Source organism: Hyposmocoma kahamanoa, unplaced genomic scaffold (assembly GCF_003589595.1).
Source record: "Hyposmocoma kahamanoa isolate Upper Pololo Valley unplaced genomic scaffold, ASM358959v1 84, whole genome shotgun sequence".
Lineage (NCBI taxonomy): Eukaryota > Metazoa > Arthropoda > Insecta > Lepidoptera > Cosmopterigidae > Hyposmocoma > Hyposmocoma kahamanoa.
The window spans coordinates 4,573,151-4,600,632 of record NW_020654229.1 but is presented as its reverse complement, the minus strand read 5'-3'; the positions used below and the strand labels follow the sequence as shown (position 1 = coordinate 4,600,632).

General features: G+C 35.3%; 1 protein-coding gene across 1 annotated transcript; it reads right to left on the bottom strand.

Annotated features, from left to right (window-relative positions):
- Nucleotides 1–2,015: 2,015 nt before the first annotated feature.
- On the bottom strand, nt 2,016–25,525 carry LOC113234500. Its single transcript, XM_026469837.1, has 3 exons — nt 25,436–25,525; nt 8,529–11,080; nt 2,016–2,128 (listed from the first exon to the last, which is right to left on the bottom strand). Exon 2 carries the CDS (start codon nt 10,816–10,818, stop codon nt 8,530–8,532), a length of 2,289 nt encoding a protein of 762 aa, XP_026325622.1. The 5' UTR covers nt 10,819–11,080; nt 25,436–25,525; the 3' UTR covers nt 2,016–2,128; nt 8,529.
- Nucleotides 25,526–27,482: the final 1,957 nt, after the last annotated feature.

Genomic DNA, 27,482 nt, shown 5'->3' with positions numbered 1-27,482 from the left:
CATGCGTAACCAACAGTCAGTCGATAGTCGGAAGAATATTTATGGACTGCAATGACTAGCTGCTTGCAAGCGGACAACACTTTTGCGCAATCAACTGTCATTTTACACATCTTCAAAAACGACAGTCTATGGCTCAACTAACACTGGCGCAGAGTCGAAGCGTCGCCTCGCGTCCTGTCTTTCAACTACAATGCCTTTTTTACAATTTGCATAACACGAATTTGAACCTTAATCATGAGGTAAATAGAGATGAATATGCAATAGGCATTGACTTACAAATAAATTGACGACGGGTCTAATACAAAAACCACGAAAAAAATGTCCCAAGTCAACCTATTTAAACGTAGTGACATGTAAAGGAATATGAAAAAGCTAAAACGTTGAATTTAAATTGTAATGTCATCGCAGTACTGTCTAATTTTGCTTGCTTCGCTGTCAGTCGAACAAACGAAGACTAAAGCGTGAATGACGCTCTGTATACGATTTTAACGCCCTATAAGTTCGGACACTTTTTAGCGCGGACCCGACGTCCATATAATTGTAAGTCAATGGCAATAGGCGAAAAACATGACGCGTCACGGCGCTTCGACTCTGCGCCTGTGTGAGTTGAGTCTATATCACGGAAGAAAAAAAAACAATGGAAGCGCCTTAAGCCTCGATTACTATTAGAACCGATGTCGTCAAAACTCACACATTCTTACTTAGAAACACTACAAAATCTTGATATTTATTGGTTGTAATTTCAAATTTAAAAATAAATAACATATTCTGAATTGTTTATACAATTTAAACTTTATCCTGTTGGCATATCTCTGAAAGTTCAATACCAACAATGACGTTTGGATATTATATTGAAATTTGTAATGTGCTGCCATCTAGGGGTTAATTGCTGAACGACGACGAATTGGAGATATTTCTTTTAATCTGCGTTTAAATTTAGGAATTTTGTTCTAAAGAACACGCCACTCTTATCTTATTCTAATTGTAATACAATTTACAGTAAAAACTATTTTTTATATTATTATCACTTTAAAAGTACTTCGTTAACTATCGCCGATTTAACGTGTCACACATTTTTGTATATTTTGACAAGGGTTCAGACATAATCCCTTGGAAGAAGTTGACGTTGGAGCGGTTCAATTGTAATAGAAACATCAGGAACTGGAGTTATTAATTTAGTTTTCCAAAAAAGAAGCGACCATAATGCCCCCTGCATTGTAAGCTTTACTTTCGTTTCTTGTAATAAAAAAAACATTTCGATAAACGGAAAAATGAAAACTCACACACTCACACACTCAACATAGCCCCGCACTAGGGAAACCCTGTGTCGCGGGTGCCACGGACACACATATAGACTACCACAAATTACACCCAAACTCACGGGAGAAACAAAATGTAGGCCATATAAATATTTCTCCCGGCCTGGGAATCGAACCTGGGACCTCTGCGTAGCAGTCCGGCGTGGTAACCGTTCAGCCACGGAGGCAGTGATAGCATGAAATATCATCTCGGGTAACATTTTTTGATGTGGCTATCACTTTTGTACTCCAAAATAGCACAATAAGGCATTTTATAGAGAATTTGCACGAAAGAATGACACAACCATACCGTACAAAGCGAAAATGGCTGACAGAGCTCAAGTAGATCTTTCGAGACCTTTATTGGCACGTGTCAGACGCTAACTAACCAGTTCTACTATAATTAATTGTTCAGAGGACTATACACTGAAAGCCCGATCCTGATGGAATGGACAAACTACACTGGAATGAAATAAATAAATAACGCACACACTCAACATAGCCCCGCACTAGGGAAACCCTGTGTCGCGGGTGCCATGGACACACACATAGACAACCACAAATTACACCCAAACTCACGAGAGAAATAAATGTAAGCCATACAAACATTTCTCCCGGCCCGGGAATCGAACCTGGGACTCTGCGTGGCAGTCCGGCATGGTAACTGTTCGGCCACGGAGGCAGTTAAAAATGAAATAAATGGTAAATTAAAAAATTATTTCATTTATTAAAATTTGATTGTATCTAAAACGAACGACGACCGTTACAATTGTTCACCTCGACGATTATTACATTTAACAGGCAGCAGATAACACAGTCGGTCAATCCCTCTGGAACAATGAAAAATACACCTTATTACATCTCAGCACGTAAAATGAACTTAAGGCTGTAATTGTTGTTTGTGTCAATTTATTTTTTATTTTATTAGGAAATGAAAGTATTTTTTCGGATATAAGTCGCATAAATTTCCATATCTATTTTTTGACCATTGTAAAAAGCCATATTTATTTACCCGAATTTTGTGAAAAAAAAATACAGAAACAAAAAATATATCAGTCAGCCCGTGATCACGGCCAGTGCAATCTGGCCGAAACGTCGGGTACATGTGAAAAATACCTATTCGTATGTAAACGCGTTTATTCCCGTTTCCAAATGTGAGTACAAATGTTGAAATTCGAAAAAGAAACTAAAAAAACGAATTGTGTGAAAAAAATAAAGAAACAGAAAGCAAAATAAAAACAGAACAGGTCTAAAAATTAAGTTGGGTGGTGTTCATTGTGATAGTGTTCATCGTCAAACCAACGTTTCGGGCCCTTCACAGGTCCCATGGTCACGGCTGATTGAGATGGTAAAGTCCTCAACCAGTTATGTCTAATATTAATACGTGTTTGACAAAACAAATAAAACGCGATTCAGAACCTAAAAAATAGTTTCATTTCCAATGTGTAACAATCGCAAAAACCTAAGAACTCTTTTTTATTTTTTATTTTTTTCATATAATAATAATCTTTGTTGCCTCTTTACAAAAGTTTTCCGCTAAACTAATAGTCTTATAATAATAATAACAACGCACACCCTCAACATAGCCCTGCACTAGGGAAAACCCTGTGTCGCGGTTGCCATAAACACACACATAGACAACCACAAATTACACCCAAACTCACGAGAGAAATAAATATAGGTCATACAAATATTTCTCCCGGCCCGGGAATCGAACCTGGGACCTCTGCGTGGTAGTCCGGCCACGGAGGTCTCATGTGGCTGTATTTTCACCAGCAGCGATTTCGTCTTATTGGAGTTAAATTGAAATGTTATGCGCGTGGGTGATTCAATAAGCCGAAATGATGCGGAAAATGTGCAATTTTGACATTGACTTACAAATAAATGGACGACGGGTCTAATACAAAAACCACGAAAAAAATGTCTCAAGTCAATCTATTTAAACGTAGTGACATGTAAAGGAATATGAAAAAGCTAAAACGTTAAATTTAAATTGTAATGTCATCGCAGTACTGTCTAATTTTGCTTGCTTCGCTTTCAGTCGAACAAACGAAGACTAAAGCGTGAATGACGCTCTGTATACGATTTTAACGCCATATAAGTTCGGACACTTTTTAGCGCGGACCCGACGTCCATATAATTGTAAGTCAATGAATTTTGATTGAAATAAATTAATTACATTGTGATGTTGTGACATAGACATTTAGTAGTAGTAGGGTTCCTTGTGAAAGAGTTCGTCCAGGGAAGTACTGCCACCTTACCTACTTCTGCCGCCAAGCAGTAAAGTGAACATTACTGCGTTTCAATTTTGAGGGTAAGAGTGCTGGTGAAATTACACGCCCGTAGATTTTTCGACTTATGTCTCATGGTGCACGCATTGACAGTGCCCCGCAGATCTTTGCGATTCAAAGTTCTGAGCGGTACTACAACTGTTCTGCCGTCCACTAACTAAATTAAATTAATATCACAAAAAACCATAACCCACTTTTAGAACATTGAAATTATTTAACGATATTTCAGCTATGCATCGTTAGGGTTAAGTTCCGATAAGTCGAACGGTTTTTAAAATAAAAGAATTTTGTGCTGCATCTCATACTGTTTAAAACGAATATTTGACCACTTAGACGCGTTTTAGTTAGTGGATGGCAGTGTTATGGACAGACGTGTTGCTTACCACCAGGCGAACGACTTGTCCGTCCCGTCTTTTAATATCATAAAAATGAAAAACAGGAAATAAGTAAATGAATTAAATACGCAAAAACTTTTCTCCTTTCCAAATTGTTACGTTACTCCGTTAGGTCCTTGTGCTAATTGGAAGAGAACATTATACTTATTTCCTTCAACATATTCACTTGGCCTTACTAAGACATGAGCCTCAATAAATAATACACCAATTCTTTATCTTTTCGATAACATTTAAGTATATTAATAAATGCTGTGTTATATCTAATCGTAATTACATAATAACTATAGTCTGTCGAATCTGCGATCCACCAAAATTTACCCAAAATTGTTTTGAAAGATCTATTCGGATTTTTTTGAGCACGGAGTAAAATGACAGTTCATTGCGTAAAAGAGCTGCCCGCTTGCGAGCAGCTAGTGATTGCAGTCGATAGAATTATACTCTATCGACTATCGACGAATGATGTGGTATAAATAGCCGAACGTGTTTCATTTGAATCACCCTCGACCCATTACTCAACCAATTACTGAGCAACTTCATTTGAATTGTCAATTTTTGTAAGTTCATACATACATACACTGTATTTAGAAATATGTTTATGAAAAATATAAAGAGGAGACATATTTTAAAGTTTTTCATTTTTCAATATAGATAATCTAATCCACCTATTCTTGTCAAAATATATATTAATAAAAATTGATCAAAAGGCAATAACGCAATTAGTAATCATTAGAACGTCGTAACATTCACAATTTAGTCCTTTTTGGCAAAATTTTATCGTCTTTCACAATCTATCGATAAAACTGTCGACAACAACTACACAACTATATAAAATTTTATGAAAACTAGCGACCTACAAATGTCATTTTACTCCGTCCTCAAAAAAGACAGACTATAAAAATAATGGTGTTTTGAATTCAGTTATTTCGGCTGAGGAAATATTCTCCTATAATAAGTAATGGGACGAACAAGACACGGACATGGTTTATGTATAATCGATGCCCTAAGTTGCCTGACCTGCAAGCCGACATTTTGGTTCTGAAAGCCTTCTTCGTATTGAACAGAAAAGCGTAAAGGAATTCCAGCTTTTGGGTTGAAATGTGTCTATATGAAATGTAATTAAAGACGAAATTGGTTTAAAAAGTTTCTTAAAACGTCAGTTACTAATGCAATAAGGTAGTCATACGAAAATGAATTTTACGTCTCTCAGGTTAAAGGTTATGACGATGCGATCTCCCGCATCGTCATTCCATCTTTTTATCACCCTCTTTTCGGGTTCCTGGCCACTTACATTTGAAATTTTAAATCGTTCACTAATTGGACGTAGTTAAACAAAACGGATCAAATGCACATCCAGTCACTTTAGAGATATCTACTGTGAACTCGCAATCGGTACTATCTCAATTTTGAAAACTTTACAGGTGAAGCAAAAAATTGTTTTTAACTTCATTTACATAGCATCTGATTTATTAAATAAAAATACGTAGTTTTTAAATATTTTTATTATACATACACTACGTATTGTTATTTAATAAATCAGATGCTATGTAAATGACGCAAACAATTTTTTCTTCATCGTACAAAGTTGTCAAAATTGAGATAGTACCGGTTGCCAGTTCACAGTCGATATCGCAGTTTAAAGTTTAAAAATGTTTCTCACTTTTGTTTTATTTTCGAAACTTATAATGTTATGTAGCTCCAGAGATATTATTTATGTTTATATGTTGTATTTTTTTCTGATCTAAAAGGTTAGATTTTAGGAACCGTTTGGTACATTACTTAGTTTAATAGTTAATTACTTAGTACTTTTTGCTTAACTACGTCCAATTCGTTTTCTTCGTTATTCTTACTTTGGTTCGTTCTGTCGTCACTCCCATCAAAATTCTCGAAGAGAAAGGGCGTGTGCATCATAAACCTCACACCTCAATCATGTAAACTTCAGTATTTTAACTGTTTATAAAGCATTGGATATATACACGTAATAAATCGTAAACGTTTACTTTATGTTAATCCGTTGTAAGGGAGTGTTTTATACTGTTGTACTTGTTTTTTTATATCATTGTATTTTTGTTATAGCCTTCTTGTTCCCCTTTTACCCTTTTAATAAATGTTGTGTGGACAGAGCCTTCACTCTTTAATTTCGTCAAGGTTGGGGCTACAAGATTAAATTTGTTAAACATCTTTCTTCACATTGATCTGTTCAAGCCAAATAGAACCAAGTAGACGGTCTTGGGATCAAGTGTCTTACGGCGTGTGTACACGCTAAGAAAAGTCGGCGGGTCTGTGCAAGAATTCGTGTCGTTTCTACACACAAACTGTGTACACAGCCTCGGCGCAGCAAAAGAAAAAATTCTTGTCTACCTCAGACGCGACGCGCTCTGCCGCTATTGCATAGGGCGCATTGTCAGTAAACGGCCGTTTATGCGCGTGGGCTCATTTTGCAAAGTACCACATTCTATGTATGTCTGTGATTATTTCGAATTTAGTAGTCAACATATTTCTTCCTCTTTATTTCTTTTGACAGTCGGTAGTACGACAGCTACCTCGTCAATGCACTGACACGTTTACTCTACACACGTCTGCCCGAAAGAATTCGTATCGTGTACATAGTCATCATTTTCTTGTCTGCAACAGACACGGAATATTTTCGTGGCTAGATCCGACAAAATTGTTGTCATGTACAAGGCCATTCTCGTTTTTTCTTTTGTAGACACGACAAATTTCTTAGCGTTTACACGCACCGTTAGGGCGTCAACTGTACCGGTAATTAATTATAAACGTATTTTTAATGATAACATTAACTAAGTCTGTATTAGGTCCTTTGGTAAATAAAATTAATTTATAGTAATAAAGATAACATAATTATCAATTTAGGTTATCGACGCGTATTATAAAAGGATCGAAACAAGATACGGCAATATTAAAAAAATATTACGACGCCTATAGCGATAAATGAGGGCCCTCTCCAGATTGGACACCACATTGATAATAGAAAAATTCAGATTATGTAAACCCGTTACGTAAACCCATCATAGTCTCAATCATCATAGGTTATCTTATCAAGCTCATTGCACAGGAATAATTAGTTTATTTTATAATACTTAAAAGGTAGGGTGGGTGATTGGAAGTAAGGGCGCCTTCAAATTAGACGCTTATACTGCCCTCAGAAAGCACTGTAGTGGCGCCACTGTCGCACTGCAGCCGCGTCACTACTAATTTTCATACAATATTTAGAAGCACAGCTGGAGGGCCACAGTCGTGACACGCACCTTTTGCAGTCACATTAACAACATTCTCTTGTAGAGTCGAGGCTACAAAATCTCGATCATCGCAGAAAAGTAGCCTGCTTGTTCCTGCTTCCTGATGCGTACGGCTTAGGAATCGAATGCTCTACTACGGAAATGCAGATGCCTATCTGCATTTCCCGTAAAGTACAATTTAGGGCTATGCAAGGCTAGAGTGAATAGGCATTTTTTAGGCAAACGCGTCCCATCGTCGCTTAACATCAGGTGAGATTGTGGCCAAGCGTGTGTCTATTATATATTTTTAAAAAGTCACTATTAATGAACTAAAAACTATTAAGTGCTACAAATGCGGGGCCGCCGCGCCACTACTGCAGCGCTTCTAGAAGCGTCTAATTTGAAGGCGCCCTTACATTCAAGGTTTGGCCTTTTCATTTAACATTCATGTGCTGTCTACAGATATATATGGCAAAAGCCGTTACTTGAATGCCATTATTTGGTCCCAAAAACACTTACTTGAATTAACTTTAGCCCAATAGATTTACTGCCATAATACGTGGCATACCTGCTAATAACGTTACTATTACGCGTGTAAACATTCTAGCTGCTTCCGTGTATGTCGCTTACATCGGCCTGGTATGGCATATAGTACTTGCATCAGCAAGTATGCTAGCTACAGGAATGTGTGTTTTGGTCTTGAACAAATTTAATAGAGCGTGACAGATTGTTGTGCTTTCATTCTGCCTGTATTACTTTGGTAACCTATCGCACCTATATAACCATGTCACCAAAGTGCAAACATATAGAAAAATGAAGTATGGTCAGGTGGGGTGAGAGGAACACCAGGGGAAAAGGGACTTGAAGCCTTAACTCATAACTAAAGAACACTATAGTTTCTCTGTCGATAAAACAGGCAAACAAATTAGTTTAAACGGTTGTAAAGAGATGTCGCTACGATTCTCCAAATCCAAAAGGCGGAAAAAAACAAATTTGCCAGTTATGAAACATTGAGAACACGAGGTGTACATTACCTTTAAAAGATACTATAACTACTCCTATTACCCCATTTTTTGGGAAAAGAGAACCGTTAGCACAAGTAGCACATTTTCGGCAAAACATCGTAAGTATTAAACTTAGCGTAACGATTATTAAAACACGTAAAGCTGATAAACAAAAGCAAGTTTAGTGTACTTCAAAATTCTTGTAAGACTTTATCTGTTCTTTCTAAGGCTCAAAACATTTGACTCCAAGTATATTCCTTTTACCCTACCTGACCTTAACCCTTTTAAATAAATTTATACTCACTTCACTCCATGGCAGTCACATCCGTCACATTCACATAACTGGCCCCCATATTTTCCCTATGACGCATCGAGACTACATGTTTCTTAGCATTTTCTGTTTCTTCTACGTCGGCGTCACAAACGCCACATTTCAACTTTCCGAAATCATAATAATGGTATTTATTCCTCCCCAACATATTGATGTTATGTTTTAGTTCCAAGTAGAACCGAAATACGTTCTCGGTCGATGGTTTCTGGACAAAATGGTCAGCGTAAACCAAATGCATTAACAAAGAACGTATGGAATTGAAGATACCCTTGCAAACAGTGCAATTGAAGGTCGACCCTTCGTCGTGAAGTATGTAATTCCCTTGCATATAAACGCTGATAATATCTCTTTTATTAGCCTGAATTTGCGATTCAACAACAAGATTTTGATGTTGAATGTTCGACAGAATATGGGATATGGCATCGTTCATATCTTGGAATGTCACATCGCACAGTTCACACTTAATTGACTCGTTTGAGGTGATTTTGTTGTTTTCCAAGATCTCTGCGTCGACATTCTGATCGTATAAGGCTGAGCGGACCATTTTAGCAATTGTTTCGATATGAACAGTGCTTTCGGTATGTTCTACAATTGCAGCAAAGGAAGGTACAGCAGTAAACTTAGGGCAGACAGCGCAGACATAATAATTTCCGAAACTGGCATAGTATTCCGATGGGCGGCAATGATTCTTGTACAATAAGGCCAATTTAAAAGGCGCTGCGTTACGCAAATGCTTTTTTTGGCGAATATGGTTGAATAACACTTGTCTTGGACCCTTTAAAGTCATGTCACAACAAGAGCAGTAGTTGGCAATCTTTCCAGAAGGTTTGATAAAGTTCTCAATGACCACATGGTCACGGTTGTTCAGCGGTTTGCCGACACTGGCCAAGAACTTCGTCCAGTCAAGACTTTTTGGGCCCCATTCTTCTGGGACTGCCCCGTCAGGGTTATTGGCTTTCATTTTTCGATACACCTTGTCGGATAGCTTTCCAAGGTGATTTTCGTCAAGAATATGCAAGATTACGGCTTCAAGTGATTCCACGGACTGTCTACAGAGGCCGCAATTGAAACCATTAGCGTCTTCAGTAACGCTGTGACTGTGAAGGAATTTTTGGTTCATCTGTTTTATTTTATCCATCGATGGGTCTTCCATTGTAAATGGAATGTGCTTGTCCGCTCGCAAGATACAGGATAAATTGTTAATGTGTGTCTCGCTGAAAACATGGTTTAGGACGCTGTCGTAGCGGAATCGTAAAGTATAATACTCGCAAGCCATGCAAAAGAATGCAAGTTTACCAGTACGATCGTCTACTAACGACAACAACTTGTGATTCACAAGCAGTTTAACAATATAATTCTCAATCGGCCCATAATAACGGTACTTCTTAAGTTGATTCTTCGTCGGTTTGTCTAATTGCTCATTTTCTTCATTGTCGTAGTTCTTATTCGTGTCAGTAGCGAAGTTTTGGTTCACATTATCCTTAATACTCATTATTATAGGAGCCACTGAGCTTGTTTGCATTGAGAAATCCATAGAGGATATATCCTGGCAAAGTTTATCGTAGGTCGCTTGGTAAAATTTCACGGCAGCATCAATACTGGCTTCAGAGTTATCAGGCAAATGCCTGATCAAAGATGCCTCAAGTTTAGCTAAAAACGTTCTATCTAACTTCTCCATAGGTTTAACAAGTTGGAGGATTTGTTCTAAATTCTGCGCTGGGGTTTCTCCACACTCCATTGCGGATAACCTTCGAGACATGTTAGGCAAGATGACGGGTTCAGCGACGTCAATGCTTTCTCTCTTCAATTTCGGTTTTGGTTGATGAATTTCCAGATTGAAATGCTTTTGCAACGACTCCATTAATGGTTCTTCGTCGTTCAGGGGGATTTCAACATTGCAATCAGTGCAAATATGCACCTGTTGCGCCTCATCACTCATTACCAACTCGGCTTTCAGCAATTCCGGTACTTCGCTGACTGGAAGACTGTTGAAACGTTGTCTTTGAACGCTGTTCTTTTTCTCCGTAGTAAATATGTACTCGACTTCAACACCTTCTCGTTTCTGGACGATGATTTGCTTGTGGGTTTCGTAAAGATTCTTCAAATAAGTAAGTAATGCAGGTTTCTCGTGCGTCAAAGGGTGATTAATCACATTTCGAAAGTGTCTAGTGAGTTTTCTCACTTCGTCAGGTTTCCGGAACGACAAAACCGTCAATTCCGACATCGTCTTCTCTAATTCTTCAATATCTGGCTTCGCAGCCATTGTAACGATAAAATAGATTTAATAAAAAATAACTGTACAACGATTTTTAACGTAGACTCTCTTGCGTGAACAAGAGTATGAGTCCGGTTAGCTAAATAAAGCTAATATATGAATAAATTTTGATCTGTCAGTGAATTTGTATGCCCGTACAATGTGAATCCAAAAGAGAGTTTGTGCGAATTTTTTAATCCGGAAGAAATAACAATGTTTTTGATTAAAATAAACTGAATGAGGTTTGGAGACTATCACCGCATTTCAAGACCTGAAACAGAGAGAAAATCAGAATTAAAAGTTGCTTGAAATTATTCTAACAAATACATTATAGTATAACAATGCATCCAGGGTGCTATTGGGGTCTCAGGCATATTCATCGACACGCGCGCGTAGGCAGTTTCATGGCTGTATTACTTAAAAAGTCAGCTTCGCTACTGAACAAAACACGTGTCAGGCCCAACAGCCTTTTGAAGATCTTTGCTGAGAGGAATGAGTCCCCAACATTGCGGTACTTAACGAAGTAGTTGGTAGAATATAAATTCAATTGTGTTAATTCTGTACTAACATTATTATGGGTCTTGGTAGTCTACTAATAACGAACCTTACATTTATTTATCTGATGAGTTTGGGTGTAATTTGTGGTTGTCTTTGTGTGTGTCCATATAGGGTTTCCCTAGTGCGAGGACGTTTTCCCGTGTGCGTTATTATTATTATTACTTCATCTATTCACGTAACTCGTCACCTCGATATTCATCCTTTATACACTGGTTTAAGGTGTAAGATGGTTATTTCACCTAATGATACCCATCCACATTCATATTTTTTTATCATCCAAGTAATATCAATTTCTGTACATAGGTAGGTACATGTCCATAGGTAAACAAATGATTACTTCGGAAATTTTCAAATGGCACAAATCAAATCTTATCTCTTCGGTCACGTTATGAAATTCGTCAAACCCCCTTATACGTCTCACTGCTGGGCATGGGTCTCCCTCAGGCGAAGGTTTACTCTTTGGATTTTTTACACTTTGGCTCAACGCGAATTGGGGACGTCACACGTTCTGAGAGTTGGTAACTTTCTTCGATATGCAAGTGGTTATGAAATTTCGACCAAACGTTATTTCTGGAATATGTCATTTTGGAGTACTGATAGGCAACCCTTGTTTGATTGAAAACATCGTGATGAAACTACATGTCGAAGAAGGTTCCCAACTCTCAGAACGTGTAATGTCCCTGAGAGGAGACCCATGCCCAGCAGTGGGACGTATAAAGGGGTTTGATGAATTTCACGGGTTACCTATCAGTAATCCGAAATGACATTCTCAAGAAATAACGTTTGGTCGAAATTTCATAACCTCGAAAGTAATTTTGAGAGGAAAATGTTTTTTCTTTTAAACCTAACTTAACCTAACCTAGCCAACCCTAATCGTGTCTTTGCGATAAACATTCGACATATCCTGAAAGAACAACTGTTTCATTTCAACGTGTACATTCCAGAATGTACACGTGTTTGTATATTTATCACGTGTCCATACCACGCCAGAGTGGTATGGACACGTGATAAAGACGAGACCTCCCGACTACATTCAAAATGCCGCAACAGATCTGAAGTACTCTGAGTCCAGAAAACTAGGAAGACCGAAGAAGAGGTAGATATATCATACCGCTAAAGATGTAAGTAACTGCCATGTCTCTGAAAACGAAACGTCCAAACGGAGCAAAGTAGAGAGAAAGTACAAGAGAACCAAACCCCATAAACAGATGGGCGTAATAATGCTGAGGAGACAAATAGAAAAAAAAGAGAGAGAAAGAGAGAGAGATAAATATATAAACACGTGTACATTCACCAACTGAACTTCACAGAATGAGCTCTAAAGGTCCCCTCTGAAATAGAGAAGTTGTTCACCCTATAAAATTTAAATTGGTAATAAAAATATTAATGCAGAAAATATCCCATCGACAATTCTAGAAAGTTTAGCATAAAGTTAGCCAGAGATCGTTTAAACATGAAGGCCGCACAGATTTTAAATTTTAAAACACATTCGATAAGCAGTTTTGGCATCATTGTGGGTTGTTTTCATTTTCCTTATTTTGAAGATACCCGATTTGTACTGTAGTAGCAGGATAAGAAGGTCCCAGTAGGACTGATTTTGATTCTGGTGTGGGTGTTCCGAGGGCCCCGGTCCTCTGGTACAGGATTTCTTTTTTGTCGAGCCTGTCCGTAACAGTTGCAGTAGCGCTCAGAGCTGTAAGTCGTAATGTACTGAAGGGCATTGCTACTGCGTCCATCATCCTGAGACATAAATTGAAAATTTTCCATTTTTATCCAATTTCACCCCTTAGCCTTCAAAACCGAAACGCAGTAACGCTCATATTACTGCTTGGCGGCAGAAATAGGTACTGTGGCAGTACTTCCCTGGACGAACTCTTACACTACTCTACTGCTACTAAACTATTCCCTATGTGTTGCGACTACGTCTATATTATGTATTTCTTCCTTAAAGTTTAGGCAAATATACGATCTCTACTTTGAACCTTAAAATACATATTACTTATTTAAAGTTAAGTTTTACGACCACATGCTAATATATTTATAAAAGAAACTATTTTATCTCACACAAGGTCAGTACAAATATATACCTTATGGCAAAATAGTTAAAGTAAACATTAGATTGGTGAGTTAAATACGGTTACGATGTTTTGGTACCGGAATGCACATGTTTTCAAGAAAAACATGCGATAATTTAAATAAAATATGCCACTTCGACGCTTTAACCGAATATTATTAACCTTTATCAACAAAGTTGAAAAGGTTGTAAACCGCCAATAGGGAGCAATAATAATAGATCTCTCGGGCCACGTGAATTTATTGTATAAAGTAAAGGCGAAGAAAGGAAGAATGGTTGTAACAATAAAAATAGTTTAAAAAAACAAAGTACTACTTAAGTAATACGAAACATGTGTGAGACAGTAAAGAACTTACCCCTAATATTACTTAGGTTACTTGATTTTAAAGATATTAGATAGGTTACATGATTTAAATAGTAAACTGGTAAACGGATCAAAACTAGTAGTTAAGACGAGCAGGAGTGCTCGCCTCAGACATTGAGTCAAAAGTGACGACAGAACGAAACAAAGTGAGAATGACGATGCAAAGGAATTAAAGAACGATTCAAAATTCGAAAATAAGTGGCCAGGAACCAGAGCAAAGGTGATAAAAAGGCGGAATGACAATGGAGGAGGTCGCATCGTCACACTTTTTAGCGCGGACCCGACGTCCATATAATTGTAAGTCAATGGGTGTACCAGAATTTGATGGCACTTAGACAAATTTAAATTTGTAGTGGGCAACATCAATATAGTAGGAAAAAATGTAATAGATACTTCGTATAATCAGAATTGATCTATCGAACATGTTTAAAATCCGTATGAATTTGTGTCTGAAATTACTGACTCTTTAAAATGAAACAAAAATATATCAGTTACATTGTGGGTGATAGATTTATTTACGTTTGCAGTTTGAAGTAACCCATAAACGCCATTCTTCTTTTTTTACCAATCATTGTCTACACGCTGAGTCTTGCCGACCAGCACCAGTACCAACAAAAATTACATACCACATGTATTGATATGACTTCATTAAAATTTCAAAGATCACGTTTATTTACCCCTACTAATTGGCAAGATTTGAGACCCGCTTCTAAATCGTGAATTATGACTTAGGGTCGTATTCTAGAACTCTACTCAATGCTCAAGTCAGGATCTGAGTACGATTTCAAGCACTAGAAATACGACTCTAGTGGCAGGGACTTGAGTATGATTTCGAGTGCTTTAAACCATACTCAAATCCTAACTTGAGCATTGAGTAGAGTTCTAGAATACGACTCTTAGACGCACCTAATTCTTCGCTGATTTTGCTATAAACATTATTATAATGTTTTACTTGAGAATGAAGTGGATTCTCAGTAATTATTGCTACAAAAACATTATTATCAAGTTAAAATAGCAGACGGCTATTTGAAACAAGTAATATTTTGAATTAACATGTGACAAGTTAACATTGCCAGGTGAAAATCGTTAGATTTTTGTAATATTTAATACAATGAGATTCTGGTACACCTTATATCATAATTCAACCTTCTTTAGGGTTCCTCGAAGTATGTCCATGAATATAGAATCTACATTTGAACGAAGTATATTAACTATGTAATAGTAAACTTCAGTAACCAAACAAAAATAACTGTATATAATTATTTACACAGCTATTCTTATAGAGATAAGAATAAAAATCTTTATCAGTTGTGTGTTTTGCTCTTTAAAAGTTGACACGAGTGGCGAATAACGGCAGACTTCAGGAAAGTTTATAATAGCACTGAAGAGATGCATCCTAGCTATCTGTAATCTGGTACCAGATGTATCATGTCGCCCCATCGAGTATATAACCAGAAATAGAGACGAAATAAGGGCCATTCATCCCTGGCAACTCATCAGGCAAATGGGCCCTATATATCTTTTAAAAATCAACTCTCGTTTTCACGAAAATCACAAATTAGAAAGCTGAAATAGTACAGCGCCAACAAACTGACCTGTGTGTAAGTCTTCGTATATTCCAAGAATATTCTGTATTTATTGTAATAAAGATAATATCTGTATCTATGAGGGGCTGTTCCATTCGGTGGTATGGGAAAACAGCAAAACACCTAATTATAAAACAAACAGAATCACATTTAATCGGTAATTAAATATAAATATGTAATTTTTCAATTTTCGTCCATAATAGCAAAGCTCAAGTTAAACTGGTCGGTTTGAAGTAAAACAATTGACGACACCTGTCAATTGTTTCGAATTCGGGCTGGCCCCATACGGAGCGCAGTTGTCACCGTAATGATTCGGCAGAATAGTTTTCAAACAAACTAAATGACATTTCATTTCCATTTATAGTTATATACTCGATGTTTCGCCCCCATTTTAAATAACTTAAAATATTATCGCTGCCCTGTCTATACATACTCTAAACTGGTGTATTTGAAAGGTTAAATCAACAAAAATTTGTACCGGCGAATGATGTAACTGCTAGAAGCCAGAGAAACCCAAACAAAGTGATACTTGGCACAATCCGTAAGAAGAAATGTTTCCAAAGTAATTGTTATGCAATGTGTGGCAAAGTTTTTAACAAAATACAGGATCGATTTAAATCCCTTCCTTTGGCTAGATTTTAAAAGGGAATTGCACACTTGGCTTCTAGAACATCTATTGATGATTTTTTCAAATATAAAGGTGATTGATCCCAAATCGTTGCATGGATATATTAATCTTTCAATAATGATATTATTCCAGTCCAGGGAAGTACTGCCACCTTTCCTATTTCTGCCGCCAAGCAGTAATGTCAGCATTACTGTGTTCTGGTTTTGAAGGGTAAGTGTACTGGTGAAATTACAGGCACATAGGACTTGTCAACTTATGTCTCAGGGTGACGGGCGCACTTGATATTATATTATCTAAATCGGTTCATATGTCGGAATACTCGCATAACATATACACACAAAAAAAAATACAGTAATTGAGAACCTTTTACTTTTTTTAAGTAGGTTAACAATTCCGTTATTGTAACTAAGTGACATGGTGACATCACTGTGCATTAAAAGATAATGGGAATTATATTATAATACAATGTAAATATGTAGCTGTGTTTTGATAAAAACTTCCTTGTAGGAACAGAGGAAAACAAATTGAATGTTTAAAGAATATTGTCAACAGGATACTGCCAGTTACGGAATTCATATGTTATTAAATAATATATTATAATGAGTTTTACTGAGCACCATGAACAAGCGTGCCTTTTAAGGTAATGAACCTTTATGGATCAACTACAGCAGCTTGTCTCATTTAAGAGTCTATACTAGCTCAAATCACTTTGGTTGATTCCACATAAACGTGAAAGTGTACTTGGAAAAAATACACTTGGAAAAAATACATGGTAAAATTGGCGATATACACTGACTAGTTATACAGTGAGAAAACGTGACTCCTACAAATTTTCACCATAGAAAAGAACTCAAACTTACCTCGAAATTTTACTAGAAAACCGCTGTATTCAATAAGTACTTAACATATCGACTGTGAACTGGCAATCGGTACTATCTCAATTTTGACAACTTTGCAGGGTGAAGTAAAAAATTGTTTTTCTATATTTTTATTACACATACTCGTAAAATACGTATTTTTATTGAATAAATTAGATGCTATATAAATGACACAAAAAAATTGTTGTCTTCATCGTGTAAAGTTGTCGAAATTGTGACCGGTTGCCAGGTCACAGTCGATATACCAATATTTTTTTTTATATCAACTGAACTAAATAGATCACGTATACTGAACGAAGTACACAAAAAATAATATCTGCCTATCTGCCTATAATATCGACCTTAGGAAAATTAACGGTTATTAAAAAAAAATTGAATTCAAGCATAGGTAGTATGGACTCTTAACAAAAACGTATACAAAAAAATACAGTCGAATTTGTTAAAAACCTCGAATTCCAAAATAAACAAAAATAAAATGAATGAAAACAAAAATAAAATGAATGAAAACAAAAATAAACGCTCTCCCGCTGAACTACTACCGCTGTATCTCCACGTATTTTTTTTAAAAAACAATACCATTCATTTGTCTTTCAAAAAAATACCATAGTAACTTTAATTAACATAATGTCACCTTCAACGATTTTTCCCTGTTAAAAATTCATGTAAATCATCTGAGATACTGCAATAAAGCATTCCAGTTGTAAAACTTTGCGAATAAATCAGATTAACTTTTCTCGAAAAGTAAAGAACAGAACTACCATCATTAGAGATGCCTAAGGCAATACGATAGAACATAAATTTGACATGACAAAAAGTATCTCTTAAAAAATCACTATTCGAACAATAAAATAGTAAAAAGACGGTAATTAGATAAGTGTCGATACGACCTCAGCTCTATTATATACAATCTATGTTATAAAAAAAAAACATTTATATATGTAAAGTACATATTGAATAGGGCGGTTTTCTTGTAAAATTTAGAGGTAACTTTGTTTTTTTTTCTATCGTGAAAATTATCAGAAATGGTGTTTTCCCACCGTATATTATTTCAGTATTTATGTTTTTTGTAACGAAACAAAAGTAATTTGTAAAATGTAGATATATCGTGAGTACGTATACATACATATGTATGTAAACACTTTATTGTACAAGAAAACAAATTTTTAACAGAAAAATAAAACGTTATTGTACAAAGGCGAGCTTATCCCATAAAGGGATTTATATACATGACTTTTAGGGATTAAGTATAGTAATGAGCAATTATTATTACAATTTTGAAATATATTCCCATATCCAGTCTAGCCCATCTATCGCTTCTTTCAAGAAAAGGTTGAAAGCGCAACTATCATACACTATTCTTGCTTAACTATCTTAGTAATCATATTATTGTATTTTTTGTACATACTTATTTATGTATATATGTATATGTGTACCTATATGTATATATTACACTATTTACATGTTGATGCTATTTATTATTACTCATTATGATGCTTACGCAAGTAACTGTATTTTTTTTTTTTGTTTATGTGCAATAAAGAATATATATATAAATAAACAAGTAAAGATAAAATTTATACTATATCAGTGTATACATAATATATATAATGTATATAAATAATATAAATATGCACAAATCGAAATTTAATTTACATATATGTTTATATAAACTTATAATACAATGTGTTATTTTAGTAACTTGTTATATATGAGACAAGCAATTGAAATGATACTATATAACATGGTATGACAATGTATAATTTTGGATATTGTCTATCGGATGGATGACACACATGTACACATTCATCCATTCCACACACTTATACACACATATACACATACTTGCACTCACACACACTAACAATTAGGTTAATCTATGTTTAGTCTGAAAAGTTAAAAATTACTATAATTAGTGAAATTTGTATTAGTTGTAACACCAGTTATAGTAGATGTTAAGGTAGTCAGTTTCATCATCTTAAAATAATACAAGAGCTAGATTACTATTAATATTATAGAAGAGCGATGTTTCCGAACACGGGCCCTAACAAGCCTAAATGGAAACATCCGCCCCTGTACTTATACACTTTAAAATGAAGGAATAAAACATTTTATTTATTTGTTAATTTATTTATAGTATACGTGATCTTTTTAGTTCAGTTAATATAAAAAAATAATTGGTACATGTAAAAAGTACCTACCTAAGTTTGTGTTTTTTTTCTATCGTGAAAATTTTTAGGAATACTGTTTTCACACCGTATACCTACTAATCAGTATATATATCCTTAGAATAATAACGCATAGAATGATAGTTTCATATCAAACGAACTGTCACAAGTGAGGCAAAAATCAAATTCATGTAGGCTAGTTTTAGTAGTAGGTTCATTTTCGGTTTTAGTGAATATTTATATAAAAATACAAGTTGAAACGCGTTACTTCCTTGTGGAATGTGATGTTAGAGTATCTATTTTATGTTTGTCTGACGTATTTTTACACTCATTTACCGCACATTTCGTCATTTTTAGCTAAAATTCTTGATCTGTTCGCGGTGCACGTTGACCTTGAGCACTGACGGCCCGCCCGCTCGTGTAGGCCCTTTGGGCGCGCTTCAATTTGCCTCACTTAGCGTGTGCGGACTAGGTTTCTATGCGTTATTATTCTAAGTATATATCCTTAATTTTTCTATATGTTTTTTCCAAAGTGATTGTTTCGACACTTTCACTGTTTTGCGGAACCAACCAAAGCCATTTGTGGTTGTGTCCATTCTTACGGCGAATCATCGGTGAAGAAGCGCGGAGAACTGTTTTCCTAGATCAAATTGTTTTATTTTTGTATTGTTTTTTTTTTCAAATTTACTACTAAGTAACGGTCTTATTAAAAATATACGATACACCTAAGGATATTGTCTAATTAATGTGCTAATTGGTTACAGGATAGGATGTGTTTTACTCGATGAGTTCCGAAAACAGGCTAAAACAAAGCCTAACTTTGGACATATTTTATTATGGAAATATTTCCCTTTAAGTACTATACTACTAGGAAATGAAACTATTTTTCCGGATTTAAATCGCGTATATTTGTTTTTTCAAACAAACCGACGTTTCGGGCCCTTTACAGGTCCCATGGTCACGGTTGACTGAGGTGCGAGCATGTCACGGATAAACCTATGTACACATTAAATGAAGTTTGACAAACCCCAGGATGCTGCGAGAGGCCATTGAAATTAAAAAACATCCTAATTTCAACAGGGAAGATGGTTTCTACGTACCACCAGTTTGAGATCCAGTATTTCCTCTAATGAAAAATCCCAAACAGACATAACACTGAAGTACTAATTAATATGTTTTAGTTTATTCTAATTTCTATTAATAATTAATAATAAATTGAACTTAATAAAAATTCATTCAATAAAATAATTTATAAAACTTAACGTAGCGTAAATTGGAATGTTTTCTTTGTAAAATTAAAAATAAGGTATTTAATTAATAACTATTGTAACTATAGTGGAAAAAATAGGGTGGTTTGCATCAATATTAGACATAACTGGTTGAAGACTGTACCACCTCAGTCAACCGTGACCATGGGACCTGTAAAGGGCCCGAAACGTCTCGGTTTGTTTGAAAAAAACAAATATACGCGATTTAAATCCGGAAAAATAGTTTCATTTCCTATGTGTAACTATCGCGAAAACCTAAGAACTCCATATACTATACTACTGTCCTCATCATAAACAACGTAATCGACATTTTTAGCGACCTTGAGTTATTAACATGATCTGGAATGGGCGAAACGATATCGACGACCCCCTCTCATCGGTTTTTTGTATCTTATTTAGTTTCAGTTTTATTGTTGGGCAAAATCACCGTAATGGACATTTTTCAAAGAAAAAAAGGTGTCAATATCTCGAAAGTTACCAAAATCCAAATGCGTTGTTTATGACAAGGAGGGCAGTACAGATAACCTGCTTTTTGATTTTCAACTAATGCCTTATAGTTATTAAATTCACATTTATCCCAGAACTTTAAAGTTGCCCAGCGGTTTAACGATACGCCGCGCCACCCGCTGGCCCGTCAGCCGCGAGTGGCGGCCTCCACTCCTCACCCCCTAAAATCTAGACTCACGTTCAGATACTTAGCGTTAAATGAGTGTGTGACTGCGAAGTCGACCATCATGAACAGCCAGTAAATTTTTATTCCTCGTACTAAAGTTGTGTCTGTGACTAATAATAATAAAAAAAATATTGTTCTTCTTAACACAAAAAACATTTTCATAAATGTACCGTGACGCAGGTGTGAGGATGTTGATTTCTTTGACATTCTCTCTCAAAGACACTCTGGGGGCCATGTTGCAAATTGCCCTTTTACGAAAAATAGTTAATCTTGTTTAATATATTTGGAGTAATGTACTTTAAATATGTATTAAATATTTTATTAATTTGTTTCCACACTACACACACTCTTAATTGTATGTATATATTGCAAAGATTATGTAAGTATTTATTCTTACTATATTATACACACTCATGACATAAGTAAAGGTGTACCAGAATCTGATGGCAGTTAGACAAGTTGAAATTTGTAGTGGGCAACATCAATATAGTAGGGAAAAATGTACTAGATACTTCATATATTTTATTTGGCCAAGATTGATCTATCCTCGTACATGTTTTAAGATCTGTTTGAATTTGTGTGTAAGAGAGGTAAGTAATTTCTGATACATTTTCAAATTAAACAAAAATATATCAATTAGATTGTGGGTGATAGATTTATTTACGTTCGCAGTTTGAAGTAACTCGCATTTACGTCATTTATCTTTTTTTTCCAACCAATCATTGTCTACACACTGTAGTCTCGCAGATCAGTAGGTACCAACAAAAATTACGTACCACATATATTAATTTGGCTTCGTTAAAAATTCAAAGATCAAGTTTATTTACTCCTACTAATCGGCAAGACTTGAGACCTGGTTGTAAATCGTGAATTGTGACTTAGATGCACCTAATTCGTCGCTGATTTTGCGATAAACAATATTACAATGTTTTTTGCTTGAGATTGAAGCGGATTTTTTTAAATTATTGCTACAAAAACGTTATTTTAAAATGAAAAAAGTTTAGCAGACATTCATTTGACACAAGTAATATTTTGGATTGACATGTGACAAGTTAACATTGCCAGGTGAAAATTGTTCGATATTTCTAATATTTAATGCCATGAGATTCTGGTACACCTATATTTACGTAGTTTATTTTATTTTCTGTTTCGGGACGCATACGTCCGTTCTCACTCGGCTAGGGCCCATTGAAAACCAGCGTCACAACCTAGCCTTGGTTGTGACGTTAGCTGAATGGGATCGTTTTGTATACGCCACAGCCGCACACAAATGTCAGTATAGTATTACGTAACTTGGTGTTTAAATATTTCTACGCTGTTTATTGTGTTATTACTGTTGTAGTTATATTAGTCTTTGTTTTTGTGTTTTTTTAAATAATGTGGCGTTACAATAGATGGTTTCTATAACTAGTTGAAGTAAACCAATCTAGCGGTATAAAATGTAGTTAACAACAAATCTTAATCTATTTTTTATTTTAAAATGTCACATTGTCATTTTAAAAATAGTTTTTTGGCGAGCACTTTAAAGTTTTAAGCTAATAATTCATTGTCAAATCGCAAAAGTCTTGTATTTAATCGAGAAAATACCAAAACGACCTGCATCTTTACAAAAGCTGTCGAAGGCTATTGCAGTTAGGTTGGAATATGTAACCTCATCCAGCGTATATGCCCAACATAGCACCTACAGACTTTTGCTTGCTTCGGCCTTCATATATTTTTTATAGATGTCATAATGGACGATTTAAAATGGAAATTTAACAGCGACAATAGAGTGGTCAATATCAAAACTTCTACATAAATTGTAAGATCCTTTTCAAAAATTTGTCCACTCCCGGAAGCCAGTATTAATAGTTGAAGGGCAAGCTTTCAACGGCCGGCGGAATGTTCACGCAGAAGAGTTATTTTTATAAATAGCGCCTAAATTTTATAGGGAGCAATTATTTTAATGGTTAATTTTGCCATGCTCCAATTGAAGGCGATTTTCTCTCAATATACTTTAGCAATGAGCACCGATTTTTATTATATCCTGTATTAAGTCTCGTATAGTAGCAACTAGGGGAACCGATTTCAATATAACTTGGCAAATAGATGTTAATAGTTTCACGAACTTTTGAAGTCGGTTTTTTTAGTACTCTGTACAGAGATTATTATATATGTCATAATGGACGTTGGTCGGATACTTCTAGGATAGACCTCGTACAAGCTGAGATAGAAAGAGAACTTAAATAATAAAAACTGCCACCAAAATCAGAAAGAGAAAACTAACTTGAAAATTACCCATATAGTTGTCTATGTATCTGCATGTGTCTGTGATATCATAGCTCCCAAGCCAATGGACTGATCATCGTTTTTCTATTTGCAAGCCAGTTGAATCAGGAAAGTTTTTTTCCTTAATGACAGTCACTAGACTTGGCCAGTATCCAGGCCTGGGAATGACACCTGGGATCTCTGCACCTGCATGGTAACCGTTCAGCCACAGAGGCAGCTAAATGAGATTAATATAATGACAATGGCACAAATTCCAATTTTCGATGGCACGTCCGAGATGCGGCATCTAAAATTGGAACTGCAGAATGAACCACGTTAACCACAGTTACGGACAATATTTGAAAGAAATGATCTTTAAAAAATATCAAGAATGGTTTTTTTATATGATAAAGATAACCCGATAAATTTGTTTTTATTAGATTTTTTCAGTTTTGAAAAAAGTAACTCTAAATGAATCACCCGTTATAAAGGTACTGACACCCTTCTTTTAGATTCCCATTGGATTAGGCGGAGACTATTGATCGGGACTTAGCTGGATCCTTACAAACCACTCTTACTTGACTTTCATTCACAAATCATAATACATGTCCTCTTATTCTTTTGACGATGCACTCCAGGCTTTTTAAGAAAACTCTCAATTTGATCTGAGAATGCTGTTTGTGACTGTCTTCTTCCAATGCTAGGGTTGGCGGACTAAAGCACATAAGTGCTACGCTCTTAATAATATTGCACACACGCACTCATTTAACATAACCCCGCACTAAGGAAGACCTGTGTCATGGGTGCCATGGACGCACACAGACATCCACAAATTATACCCAAACTCACGAGATAAATAAATGTAGGCCATACAAATATTTTTCCCGGCCCGGAATCGAACCTGGGACCTCTGCGTGGCATGGTTACCGTTCGGCCACGGAGGCAGTTAAATAAATAAATAATTATATATTTTTTGTATTGTTGTAATGTTGAAAGATGTGAAGAAAATGATAATTTGAAGACTCCACTAGAATTTAAGTTACAAATTAATGAAGTAAGAAATTAATTTGATTTGTGTGCTTTAGTTGGTAGATGTATTAAATAACCGACTTCATAAAAAGGAGAAGGTTCTCCACTCAAGTGTATGTTTTTTTTTGTATGTATGTTACTCAATAACCGATTTTGATGATTCTTTTTTGTTGGAAAGAGGGTACCTCAGAAGTGGTCCCATTTAAATTTGAAGAAAATATTCCACCTCTAAGGATGGCAAACTAGAGGATGAATGGCTTGAGGTCCGTTTTTAGTACTATGTACTGTTTTTTTAATTGGACAATATTGGTTTTCAACTTGTGCTTTAGGGCACCGAACCTAGATGACTCATTCCATGTTAGCTCTATATAATCTACATCATCCACTCTATATTCCATACATAAAGAGAACTAATAGATGCAATAAAAATAATAATAAAATGAATTCTGATTAATTATAGCAACATTCTAAAAAAGAAGCAATTCCAATTTCTTTACAGCAGGTCCATCAACATCCACGAGGATTCTGCCAATATTTGGGTTAATAATTACTATGTACAGTAGTTTTGTATAAATAACAAAAAAATGGTAAAGTTCTAGAAAATTGTAAAGAAGCAACACACTAATAAACCAGTACAGTAGAAAAGTAATAAACCTGCATAGTAGAATAACGGACGGGTAAGTTGGGTAAGACGGGTAGAAACGACGTCACGACGAAAACAGTGGGGGTACAATGACGTCATGACTAAAAATTCAGTCAATCGCACAAAAAAACAAAAACAAAGCGCAAAATAATAGAAAACTTTTACCACAATTACCGTTCAAATAACGAAGAAACCAATTTTTGCCATTTCTACGATGTACCTACATAAAATTGTGCGCTATTACAAAGTTAACCACAAAAACCACTATCGCAAAATTTAGTAAAAAAATTAAACATTAGGTCCTATTAAAACACTTATAACACACACGAATACATCATTAACACTATATTTGCCGCAAAAATATAATTAATAAACTGATTTTGTTGTTAAAAATTAACAAGAAATTTTTAGGTTAGAATGATCAAGCAGTTTGTACGGGCGGCATGAATGTATTTTAAATTGTATTTTTACGGTAAATAAAGTTGGAATGCTCTAGAAATTATTATATGTTACCTGTGAATCTTGTATTTGTGCATGGCAGTGTACATTGCCTAGTTATTTTGTACGGGCACTGGGTGACAGTCTAGTGATGACATGACAGTGAAATAGATTGTCACAAAAGAATGTGATTTCACCGCAATGTGCAGGGTGGTGGTGTAATTTAATTCTCCCTGAAAATTGGTAAAAGGTATATTGCTCCTAAAATTCCTGTTCTTCGTAAAGCTACATGCGAGAGGCGACTGAAAAGTACTTTTGATTATTTTCAGTTCAAAAGTATACAGGCCACTATCGTGACGTATTCTTTTTTTTTAATTAGTGACACTCTTTTGTCAATACGTTTCGATTTAAATGGACAAAATGGCGGAAGAAAAAGCCAAATTTATACGACTGAGCAACTTTTTGTTAAAAGTGTACCTAATGTCCCTTTCTATCAATTATAATAAATGCATTTTCTATTTCAATGTGTACATTTCATACTGAAAAAAGTAGCCATAGTCGTCTTTTATTGTATACTTTGGTAGATTACTTTTCAGTCGGCCCTAGTACGATCATATACTTCAAAAGTGCTTTTATCAAAAGAAAGTCATAATAATATACAAACTATATAATACAAAATTAAAAATTTTAACTCTTCTATTTAAACTTGTTTATCCTATTTATCTTCAGCATACAAAAGTTATCGAGTAACTTCGTTTGTACATTCTTCTATCGTCTCTTCTGAAAAGTTGTAATTTTGGTCGAAATTGCACACGCCAGCACATCAAGCTACACATTGACTGTCTTGTTCTAGATTTTCGAACAAAAATGTGTAATCTGACGTGCCATTGTCCGTAAAGTGTAAAAATACGTCAAACTTTATTAACCTAAGATTTATTTGTGTTTAAATTCAATTGTATATGATAACAACCGCCCAAAGTGCTAAAGTCGACCGTGCAGTTTAAAATAATATTTTGATTTTAATTACTTTTATCCAATAAAAGGGTTCTTAAATTTTTTTATTTCACTCGTCAAGGTAATTAAATGTGAATTTCAAGAAATTAACTCGTCTCGCCAGTAGACGGCAATAAAAAAGTTGAAAAGAAAGCCACATGACTAAAGAGTTGGCAACTTCGTGTATGATGGAAAATCAAAAAACACACTCTGCGTTTTACGTATCTATTTTTTTAAATGACTTATTCTTAGAATAATAACGCATAGAAACCTAGCCCTAACACGCTAAGTGAGGCAAATTGAAGCGCTCCCAAAGGGCCTACACGAGCGGGCGGGCCTTCAGTGCTCAAGGTCAACTTGCACCGCGAACAGCTTCAGAATTTCAGCTAAAAATTACGAAATGTGCGGTAAATGAGTGTAAAAATACGTCAGACAAACATAAAATAAATACTAACATCACATTCCACAAGGAAGTAACGCTTTTCAACTTGTATTTTTATATAAATATTCACTAAAACCGAAAATTAACCTACTACTAACACTAGCCTACATGCATTTGATTTTTGCCTCACTTGTGACAGTTTGTTTGATACGAAACTATCATTCTATGCGTTATTATTCTAAGGACTTATTAAAATCACTTCACTTCACGCAAATGTTTTGCGACACAACGACGAATACGCTTGCGTCAAAAATAGCATTAAGATTTTTTCAGTTACTTTAAATTTCATTATCAAAGTAATTAAATATGAGCGTCAAAAAACTAGTCAGTCTATGGAACTAATTGATATTTTTTATATTGACGTGTTATTTCGTCGGTTAACAAAACCCTATTATTGGACTGTCGGCTCAATCTTATACTGTTCTCTGTTGTAATTTTTTTTGTTATTTAACAAAGCCCTAAGTCAGTTACAGTTTTATTCCAATTAATGTTTATTTTAAGTACACAACTACGTGTTGACTTTTTTAATTATTTGTACGTTCTTAAGCTGATGGCTCTGTAGCCAATGTTCAATCAATAAATAATAATACAAAGCCTTACAGCACATAAAACGGCACAAGTCAAGGAACGTAAATTCGTTTATTAATAGAGTTGTGACGCACTTCATGTAACGATTTTTAGTGTGGT